General features: G+C 46.1%; 1 protein-coding gene across 4 annotated transcripts in view; it reads right to left on the bottom strand.

Moving 5' to 3' along the window:
• The window catches only part of ulk3 (unc-51 like kinase 3), a 51,226-nt gene that overhangs the window by 17,772 nt on the left and 22,172 nt on the right, over positions 1 to 11,282 (bottom strand). For 3 of the 4 annotated variants that reach the window (XM_043680367.1, XM_043680368.1, XM_043680370.1), the window contains exons 8-14: positions 10,804 to 10,909; positions 8,707 to 8,747; positions 7,100 to 7,202; positions 6,024 to 6,088; positions 3,004 to 3,106; positions 583 to 623; positions 359 to 406 (exon numbers count right to left, since the gene is read on the bottom strand). In XM_043680367.1, coding sequence (XP_043536302.1) covers positions 359 to 406; positions 583 to 623; positions 3,004 to 3,106; positions 6,024 to 6,088; positions 7,100 to 7,202; positions 8,707 to 8,747; positions 10,804 to 10,909 — 507 coding nt within the window. The remainder of the gene's footprint in view (positions 1 to 358; positions 407 to 582; positions 624 to 3,003; positions 3,107 to 6,023; positions 6,089 to 7,099; positions 7,203 to 8,706; positions 8,748 to 10,803; positions 10,910 to 11,282) is intronic. The other variant, XM_043680369.1, reaches the window with a different exon arrangement.

Genomic DNA, 11,282 nt, shown 5'->3' with positions numbered 1-11,282 from the left:
GAGACTGAGAACAGACAGAGAGAGAGACTGAGAACAGACAGAGAGAGAGACTGAGAACAGTCAGGAGGAAAGAAGGAAAGGAATGAACGAGGGGGAGAGAAAAAAGGAGAATGAATTATGCACTAGCTCTCTCATTTAACCCTTTACAGTATATTCATATTTTTGATGAGGAAACCAGCTTCCTGCACACAGCAAGTGGTGTCATCTCAAATCTGACGTGTCTTGGACACTGACAGCTACAGGGTGCCAGCTCCCAGCTCCCAGCTCCACACTGAGACAGATCGTTGCATAAACCCAGGGTCAGTATTCTATTTCACTTCTCATTTTTCACTCCCCATTAACAAACAATCAGCCTGACCTTGAGTTGTTCCTTCAGGTATTCAGCTCGGCTCATGAGGTTCTGAACCTGAGGGAATGACGAGGGGGAAAAGGTTTAGAATGTTTGATGATGCATGTGGTACACATTCAGAACAACAAGTGAACAAAATTCCATGCCTAATTCAATCAAAATGCAAACAGGAAATTTTGTCAATAAACTAGCACTGAACCTGTGAGCTGAATAAGCCAGGGATTTAGATTTACCTCTTTATGCAAAATCGTTCGTCTTCTGCCCTGAGGTTCACCTGTAACGGAGTTAAAGAAATAGTTTGTCTTTACTGTGATTTGGAGACTAGTCTTATACAGACTCGGAGAAGGTCAAGAGGAAATTTGACTATTATTATTAAGCTGGAGAGGGTTCAAAAAGAGATTTACCAGGATGTTGCTGTGAATGGAAGGTTTGAGTTATAAGGAGAGGTTGGATAGGTCGGGAATTTTTTCATTAGAGCATAGGAGGTTGAGAGGTGATCTTATATAGGTTTATAAAATCATGAATATAGAGAAGGTGAATGGCAGATGTGTTTTCCCTGGAGTGGGGGATTTCAAGACTAAGGGGTATATTTATAAAGGTGAGATGAGAAAGAATTAAAGCCACGACGGGCAATTTCATTATTTCACACAACGAGTGGTGCATGTGTGGAATGAACTTCCAAAGGAAGTGGTTCATTTGGGTGCAGTCAAAATGTTTAAAAGACATTTGGATAAGTACATGATTAAGAAATGTTTGGAAGGTTATGGGCCAAGTGCAGGCAGGTGGGACTAGTTTAGTTTGGGATTACAGTCAGCATGGACTGGTTGGACCGAAGGGTCCGTTTTCATGCTCTATGACTCTAGAGTTTTATGACTCTATAACCTAGAGAGCCATTCAAAATTATGAGGGGACTGGACACTGTATACAGGAACAAAATTGATCCTTCCACCAATGGGGACAGAATGAGAGAGTACAGATCTAAAGTGAAAAGGAGACATAGCGATGAGGAGAACCTTTCTCGTGGTTTCAGATCTGGAATGAGTGCGGGGTGGAGGCAGATTCAATCGAGGCAGGCAAGAGGGAAGTGGATTAATATAGGGAAATGAGGAATGTGTAGGTCTACATGGACAAGGCACAAGTGTGGTACAAGAGGAGTTGTTCATTTGGAGACCCGAGCAGACATAGCGGGCCGAATGGCCTCCTTCTGTGCTGTAACAATTCCGCGAGTCAAGTGTTGGAAAGGCACAGCGAGTCAGCCGGGCTCCTAAAGGGAAGGGTCACGACAACTTGTGTAAAACCGAAGCACGCAGGTCACGGATTCATACAATTCAAACTACAAGTTCAAAACACCCTAACTGTCAATCAACCTCAGCAAGCAATTTGAAAGGCAAACTGGGAGTACAGGAATAAGGAAGACTTGTTAAATTTGCACAGGGTTTTGGTGAGACCACATCTGGAACATGGTGCATAATTCTGATCTCCCTATTTAAGAAACAATATTTCGCATTGGAGGCAGCAAAGGGAATATTTGTTAAGTCATTGTAATGATGGGGTTGTCCTCTCAGGCAGTGAAAGAACAATTTCTTTTATTGTCACATATATCTAGGAATATACAGCGAAAAGTGTTTTGTCGCTAAAATCTGGTACCATTTTGAGTTACAAAAAGAAATTACAGAAAAAGTTAATCTTCTGTTCAGACTGGGACTCGCTCACGGCTCCATGATTTCTGCATAGTCTCTGCAAGGAGCTTCAGGCCTCAAGGAGTCCCCGTTCTGGGTCACAACAACTGCGACACCGAGGGTCCCCGCTCTGCCCCCCCACCGTAGATAGGAGGACCTTGCCCTGCCCCCACTGCCGACAGGGGGACCCTGCTCCGCCCCGCACCACAGACGGGGTTCCCCAGTGATTATCAAACCAACCCACACCGTCCTCCCACATCAAATATCAGCCAAAGCTCATGCATCAGGGGATTGGTGGTGTAGTGGTAATGTCTGTGGGCCAGACCTTCAGAGTCCCAGCTAAATGCACTGGTAACATGAGTTGGAATTCTACCACAGCAGCTGGAGAGATTTGAATATAGAAAAATGCAGAATTAAGAGTTGGCCTAATGGGGATGATGCCAATTGTCATATTAAAATAAAATCCATCTAGTTCATCACTATGACCTTTCGGAAAGGAAGGAAATCTGCTAACCTTACTTGGTCAGGCCTACACATAGAGTCAGAGATGTACAGCACAGAAACAGATCCTTTGGTCCAACTCATCCACGCTGACCAGATTTCCTAAATTAATCCTGTCCAATTTGCCAGCAGTTGGCCCATATCTCGCTAAACCCTTCCCATTACATACCCATCCAGGTGCCTTTTAAATGCTGTAATTATACCAGCCTCCACCATTTCCTCTGGCAGCTAATTCTATACATGCACCACCCTCTGTGTGAAAAATGTTGCCCCTTAAGTCCCTTCTACATCTTTCCCCTCTCACCATAAAGCTTAACTCCAATGTGGTGGACTCTTAACCGCCAACTGGGCAATTAGGGATCTGTTAATGGGCTAGAAACACAGGAATGGGGGAGGCCAGTCAGCTTTCTCTCCCCCCTACCTCCCGCCCGGCCTGTTCCACTGTTAAACCAAAGCTGCTTTGGCTTTCCTGACCTCCCTCTGGACAGATCGACTCACTCGCCAACATGAGCAGGAGTTCCCCGAGACTCTGTTGATAAAGGTCTAGAGTCTCTTCCGAATCATCACCTTCTTCGTCCTGGTGGCAGAAACAGAAACAGAGGATAAAACACTCACATAACAAGGCAACATCCCATCGAGCTCACTCCTGCCAGCCATTTCCAAGGCTGAGTCCATCGGCATTGCCTAATGCATCTCCTGAGAGCACAGCTCCTACATGCCTTCATCTTTGAGGTTTTTTCTTTCTTCTAAACCAATAAAGTAACACTCCAGAACCAACTGTAAACCTTCCATTGTTCCATCGACAATGGTTTCATGATCACCATTTGACTCTTAATTCCAGATTTTTTTGTTGAACTTTTAAGAAAGTGGATTCAATAGGAATCTCAGTAAGGAACATGGCAGGGGACTAATCATTTGTATCTTTCAGAAGAGCTAGCACAGGCACGATGGGGTGAATGGTCGCTAAGTATTTATCCTGTATTCCCCATTCTCTTGCTACAACTGTACAGACTTTTAGCGAGATCACACCTGGGGCACTGTGTGCAGTATTGAGTAAAGAAACCAATGAGGGACACACTTGCATTGGAAGCAGTTCAAAGGAGGTTCACTCAACTGACTCCTAGCATAGAATCACTACAGTGTGGAAGCAAGCTAGTCAGCCCCTCACATCCACACTGACCCTCCGAAGACCATCCGACCCAGAGCCACCCCTCAACTCTATCCCTGTAACCCTACATTCCCCATGGCTAACCCACCTAACCTACACATCCCTGGATACTATGGACAATTTAGCACAGCTAATCCAACTAACCAGCACATCTTTGGACTAGAAGCGAGAAGGGGTTGTTCTTATGAGGGTAGGTTGGAGCTGTACTCATTGGCATTTAAATGAATGAGAGGCATCTTATCGAAAGATACAGTATGAAATTCTGGGGTGCGTTTCACAGGGTAGAATCTGAGAAAGTGCTCCCTCTTGTGGGGGAAGCTATGTCTGCAGGGCACAGTTTCAGAGTTTAGATTAGATTAGATTACTTACAGTATGGAAACAGGCCCTTCAGCCCAACAAGTCCACACCGCCCCGACGAAGCGTTTCACAGGGTAGAATCTGAGAAAGTGCTCCCTCTTGTGGGGGAAGCTATGACTGCAGGGCACAGCTTCAGAGTTAGGGACCTCCTATTTCAGATGCCGACGTGGAAAGAGAAAAATAGGTGCAGGAGTAGGCCATTCGGCCCTTTGAGCCTGCATTACCATTCAATATAACCATGGCTGATCATGCAATCTCAGTATTCCATTCCCACTTTCTCCCCATACCCCTTGATCCCATTAGCTGCAAGGACTACATCCAGCTCCCTCTTGGATTTATCTAACGAACTGGCCCCCACAGCTTCCTGTGGGAGAGAATTCCACAGCTTCACAACTGAGTGAAGAAATTCTTCCTCATCTTAGTCCTGAATTGCTCACCCCTTATTCTTAGACTGTGACCCCTAGTTCTGGACTTCCCCAACATCAGGAACATTCTTCCTGCATCTAGCCTGTCCAGTCTCATCAGGATTTTATATGTTTCTATGGGATTTACCCCCTCATTCTAAATTCCAGCGAGTACAAGCTCAGTCAGTCCAATCTTTCTTCACGTCAGTCCTGCCACCCCAGGAATCAATCTGGCGAACCCTCGCTGGACTCCCTTAATAGCAAGAAGATCCTTCCTCAGGCTAGGAGACCAAAACTGCACACAATACTGAAGATGTGGCCTCACCAAGGCCCTGTATAACTGCAGCAAGACATCCTTGTCATGAAGGCCAGCATACTATTAGTTCTCCTCACTGCCTGCTGCACCTACATGAAAACCTTCAGCGACTGTTCCACCATGATACCCAGGGTCTCGTTGCACCTCACCTTTTTCCTAAACTGCCACTGTTCAGATAAAAATCTGCCTTCCTGTTTTTGTGACCAAAGTGAATCACCAATTGTTATGACACGACGGTGAACCCTTCTGCTAATTAAACCAAATATCCAGAAAAGCTCACCTCACCTGGTAATCTGTTAAAGTATGAGTGACAGAGAGCTCCCAAATTCCACCAGTTAAAGAAAAATAATATCAGTTTATTCCTTAACTCTAAAAGTGAACATTAATCAACATCTATTCACAATTCTAAGCCCCACTTTCTCTTAATTGCTTATTATCTGCCTCCAACTCTATAACAATACATTGTTCCAATAAAAATCAGCATTAAAATTACATCAACCTAATTTCAAAACAACACAACGGCTGTTGTCTCCAGTGTCCTCCTTCTTTCGGCTAAAGATCTCCCTGGATCGTCTTCTGCCTTCTACCGCAAAGATGTTTCATTTGAAAGAGGTACTTTTGATAGAGAGTGCTTCTCGATAGCAGTTTATTCTCTATCTGACCTTTAAAATGCCTGTTTTCTTCTAGCCCAACATCAGATCGTCTCATTGGTTTTAGATTGTCAAAAATACTAAATTCAAACTCAATTGGGTTTTAGTATCCTGGGGCATAATTTAAACTGATTTGACAACAATTCAAATTTAACCAAACAGCAACCAAAACTCAGACATCTATTTCACAAAAAGTTACAGGTTTTCAATTTTCCAGTATACTCTGAGACTGCTAGCTAGTCATATGACAGGTGCTTGTAAGCTCAGTGCAAAACAGCATTCACTCTCTCTTAAAGGTACAGTACATGCCTTCAACTTCATAACACAATTCTTTCGCTGAGGATTGTTGACTTTTGTCTCCGTGAGCAATGGAGACAGGATCACTGAACACATTCAAGGCCTAGTCAGGCTGATGTTTGCTCAACAAAACAGACCAGACAGGGAAGTGGAGTGGAGACCTGAATCAGAGGAGATGATCATACAGACTGGCAAAGCAGGCCCGAATGGCCAAAACCCCTCCTTTCCCTCTGTCCCCACATACGCACACAATCCGACACAGTGTTTTCTAAAAGCTCAGGGAAACTCAACCCCAACCTCACCTTGGCGATGGCAACAGAACCAATTTCCAATGCAGCCAGGAGTCGCGGCTTGTCCTGGGACATTTCTGAAACAAAATCGGAAGATGGGGGAAGTTAGGGCTCCCGGTAGTCGGTGTATACACAGCAGCAACACAGCCCAGCCAAGCTAAAATTGAACATGGAACAGGCTTGAGGGACTGAGTGGCTTCCACTTCTATTGGCTAGGGCATGGCTCTTTTGGCAATGTCCCTGCCTCTGGGCCAGAAGATCCAGTTTCAAATTCCATCTACTTAATGTCTGAACAGTTTGATTTACACTATTTTGTTTTCTTAATTCCTTCATGGAATTAGGTGCTCATGGATGAGAATATGTATTGCCTATAGGGCAGCAAAGAGTCAACCACATTGCTGTGGGACTGGAGTCACATGAAAGCCAGACTGGGTAAGGATGGCAGTTTCCTTCCCTAGAGGGCACTAGTGAACCAGATGGGTTTTTATGCGATAACCAGGCCTGGACGTATGGTTATTGTTAGACTCTTAATCCCAGATGTTTATTGAATTCATAGAACATAGAACGTTATGGCGCAGAACAGGCCCTTCGGCCCTCAATGTTGCGCTGAGCTGTGAAAATAATCTAATGCCCATCTAACCTACATAGTTCCATTATTATCCATATGCCTGTCCAATGCCCATTTAAATGCCCTGAACGTCGTTGAGTCTACTACTGTTGCAGGCAGGCCATTCCACGCCCCTTCTACTCTGAGTAAAGAAACTACCCCTAATTCCGTGGTGGGATTCGAACCTGGATCCTCAGAACATTAGCTGGGCCTCTCGATTAACAGTCCAGCGACAATACCATCAAGGTCATTACCTTCCCAGGAATCTTCAACCAGTCACCCTCAATGAGTGTCGTCAAAGCCCACCAGAATTAGTGACCCTTGATTTTTAGTGTCTGCCAGGAATATGGCTCCTCAGGCTTTGCAGCAATCCTTAAAATATGGAAACGGGTGGATAAGGGAAAGTTCAAGTCAGGAATGATGCTCAGGATGGCAACTTTGGCTTGAAACCTGTGCTGCTTTCTGGGAGGGGTGGCCTTACCTTTCAGTATATCTCTCGCCGACTTGGCCTGTTCAAAGTTAGCCCTGTTGCTCTTGGCGACCAATAACTTCAACTCCTCTGCCCTGGAGAGGTACTGAGTTACCTAGCAACAATTAAAAAGAAAAAGTAAATGTGAAGGATAGCCAGACAGATTTCATATGACTTGGGAGCCAGAATAGTCCTTTCAGCCCCTCAAGCCTATCCCACCATTCATTAAAGATAATGACGTCTTGGTTCAATAAGACGCTATGACCTGGTGGCTGTTCAATGCACCTCCACATGAGAACAGGGTCTCTTTAAATTGTGGAAGCATGCCATTTGACCCATTGAGTCCACACTGACCCTCTGCAGAACATCCCGCGCAGACCCCGTTACCCTGCACTTCCCTGGCCAATCCACCTAGCCTGCACATCTTTGGACTGTGGGAGGAAACCGGAGCACCAGGAGGAAACCCACGCAGACACGGGGAGAACACGCAAACTCCACACAGTTGCCCAAGGCAGAACTGAACCCAAGTCCCTGGCACTGAGGCAGCAGTGCTAACTGCTGAGCCACTGTGCTGCCCCTCAAATTCCTCAATCTTTTTGAAGTAGATATTCAGCACTCCACTTGGTATAACACTGTCCCCTGTTTTGGTGCAAATTTACAGCAAATTCCACACCCTCATTATAACACAGTGTCACAATAAATCATTTATCGACTTCATGTTGGTGAACAGCTACTAACTTTAAACCAGTCACACGGGCTTCTACAGGCACAGAGGAGTGTTTAGAGAATGATGGCACACTGTGTGCTCCATGAATGAATGGGTCAACGTGGTCAGAAGTTACATTTGGGAGTGCCACGATCATTGGAACTTGTGAAAAATCCATAAGTCTTGGCTTGGAGCTTGTACTTGCCAAAGTGGAACTGCACAAGGGGAGGCCGTATTGGGAGTCATGGGCCCACCGCTGGTCCCCTTGCTTGAGGAAGGGTGTAACTGCATTGGGGGCAGTTTGAAGATGGTTTGTTAAATTAATTCCAGAGTTGAGAAGTTTGCCTTATGAAGGGTGGTTGAGCAGTTTAGGTCTATACTCCCTGGAGTATAGAAGGATGAGAGGAGGTCTGATTGAGATGCTAAAGAGGACTGACAAAAGACATGTAGAGAGGATGTTTCCCCTTCTGGAACAATCTAGAAGAAGAGGTCTTAGTTTTAAGGAGAAGAGGTAACAGATTTAAACCAGACTTCTCTCAAAGGGTTGCGAATCTGTGGCATGTGGGGAAGCTGGCACAGTGAGTAAATTGAAGGAGGAGGTAGACAGATTTTTAATTCAAGAGCTATGGGGAGCAGGCAGGAAATTAGAGGCAAGGCCAAGATGAGATCAGTCACTATCGAAGTAAACGGTGCAGCAGACTCGACGGGCTGAATGGCCTACTCCTGCTCCAAATTGTTGGTGAATCAAAAAGTAATGTCGATGAGTGGGCATGGGGCTGAGGGATACAGGCAGCAGAGATTTGGCATGAGCTTTAGGTTTCGGTGGCGGTGGGGGGGTGGGGAGGCTGTACAGAAGGGAAGGGAATCCCACCATGAGCCACTCCCAGAAAGCAATTTGCAGCTCCTCTCTTACCTTTGACCTGATGGCTGCCTTCCGTCGTCGGTCTGATTCATCTAAACGCATCAAATAAGAAATACCACACCGAGATTAGCAGAACAGTGCTCGCAGCTGCCGTTCGTACACAACACAGAATTCATCGCCAGTGCAGGTCTCATCAGAGGGAAGTGAGTCTGGGTGGGTTACTCTTCGGAGGGTTGGTGTGGACTGGTTGGGCTGAAGAGCCTGTTACCACACTGTAGGGAATCTGATCTAATCTAATCTAATCTACTCTAAATCTTGTGATGGTGAGTGTACTGCATTCAAGGCCTGGGGGTGGGGGAGTGGGGGGGGGTAAAGGAGATGGGAAGGGACTGGTTCAATAGTAATTGTCAATAAAAGGAAATTGCATAAACGCATTAAAAGACAACAGCTTTGAGTTTGAAGTGACCCTGTGGGAGGTAGGTTAGCTCAGCTGGGTGGATGGCTGATTTTTGTAGTGCAGTATGACACCAACAGCGTAGGTTCAGGTCTCACACTGCCTGAGGTAGCTGCAATGGTCCCTGCTTTTTAATCTTGCATGGTGACCCTCAAGTAAAAACTCACCACCAGTCGTCTCTCTATGTCTCCAATCAGAGAGCAGTCCTCTGGGCCTGTGGCATCTTTACCTGTGTTTTAGTTTTTCAGATTTATTGCAGCTGTTGATTTGTATGATTGCGTTTTGATTACTTCAAGCGGTAAGATTATGAACTGTGAGTCAGATTTTTTTCCTTGCTGGCCAAAGCAGGGAAGGTTCAAGTAGATTTTTTTTTAAAGATTAGATTCCCTGCAGTGTGGAAACAGGCCCTTTGGCCCAACAATCCACACCGACCCTCCGAAGAGTAACCCACCCAGACCCATTCCCCTATCCCATATTTACCCCGACTAATGTACCTAACACTATGGGCAATTTAGCCTGGCCAATTCACCTGACCTGCACATCTTTGGACTGTGGGAGGAAACCGGAGCACCCAGAGGAAACCCACGCAGACACGGGGAAAATGTGCAAACTCCATACAGACAGTCGCCCGAGGCAGGAATCGAACCTGGGTCCCTGGCGCAGTGAGGCAGCAGTGCTAACCACTGAGTTCTAGTAATTTTTATTCTTCCTGAGCTTTGTGACAATTAATTTGCTCACAATTTGACAACTCTTGAAATACAAGGCAGGATAGCGAATTGCCTAGCACATGGGTTGGCCAAGGATGGAATGAGGTCAGGAGATGGAGTTTGATTGATAATTTAGCAGATCGTTCGGTATCGAATCATTCCTGTTACATTCAAAACTCTGGACTTAAGTGAGACTCTGCAAGGAATCCTCACACCTGACATTTGCAGTACTGTGGAGAAAGAATAAAGGCGGTCTAATTGGAAAGCTCTTTCAGAGAGCCAGCAGTGTTACAAGGGCTGAATGGCCGCTTTTTCCGCGCGCAGGTGTCCCCCACCCACCGCCACACCCTGAGCCTTTTCAAACAGCTTCACAGAATAATGGTCGTGAGATGGTAATATATACTTTTTTTTAAAAATTCACTCGTGGGATGTAGGCATCATTGGCTAGGCCCAGCATTTATTGCCTGTCCCTGGTTGCCCCTGGAGGTGGTGGTGGTGAGCTGCTTTCTTAAACCGCTGCAGTCCATGTGCTGCTAGGGAGGGCATTGCAGGATTGGATGCAGTGACAGTGAAGGAGGGTTCAGGGATGATGTTACTAAGGTGCTTAAGGTTTAGAGAGGATTTGCTCAGGCAGAGCTACGGTGTTCTGCTGGGGGAGTCAGGGATAGGCTTATAATCCAGTTCATTTTAGGAAACATTCTTCCACACAAATGGGGGCGGGGGGACTGCACAGCAGTTAGATACTGCCTCGATTATTAAATCGTAAATCTATGATCAATTCAATTTTACTTATGCAGGTGACCCTGGGAAATAACTCCAACACCTCAAGTGGCTGTAAGATGCAGATCAACTCAATGGGTCTCCTCATATTGGTAATCAAACAGGCAGGGTCACAGCAAGTCCTGTCCTAAAGGCAATGGGGTCGGAGTTAGAGAGTGCTCACTATATGGTGAGCCATGGCTACAAGACAGAGCAGCGAGGACTCACAGTGCAGCGCAGGAACAAAGTACTCCAGTGACTTGCAATAGAGGGAGAGAGCAGAAGACAGGTCCCCCGACTGATCCTTCTTCACAGCATCCACAACCAACGCAGTCTGAAAGACAAACAGGAAAGCAGTAAAAACATAATGAGATAGAGATTGTTGGGGTGGGGGGGAGAAAACATGAGGACAGAAAGACAGAGGGAGGGACAGTCGCAGTTTTAAAGTTGCGTTGCAAAGGAGAAGGATGAGGCAGAGATGTTTAGGGACAGCATCGAACAGCTTAGGGCCCAGGCAGCGGGACATGATCACTACCAGCTGAGCAATGGAAAATGGGGGAGCCCACAGAAGTCAGAATTGGAGGAGCAGAGACATCTCAGAGGACAGTGCGGCTAAAGGTGCTGATGGCGATAGTGAGGAGGTGCAGGGACTGGAGGGGGTGACGGCGATAGTGAGGGGGCGCAGGGACTGGAGGAGTTGACGGAGA

This window comes from Chiloscyllium plagiosum, chromosome 40, assembly GCF_004010195.1.
Source record: "Chiloscyllium plagiosum isolate BGI_BamShark_2017 chromosome 40, ASM401019v2, whole genome shotgun sequence".
NCBI classification, from domain to species: domain Eukaryota; kingdom Metazoa; phylum Chordata; class Chondrichthyes; order Orectolobiformes; family Hemiscylliidae; genus Chiloscyllium; species Chiloscyllium plagiosum.
This window is presented reverse-complemented; position numbering and strand designations above follow the sequence as displayed.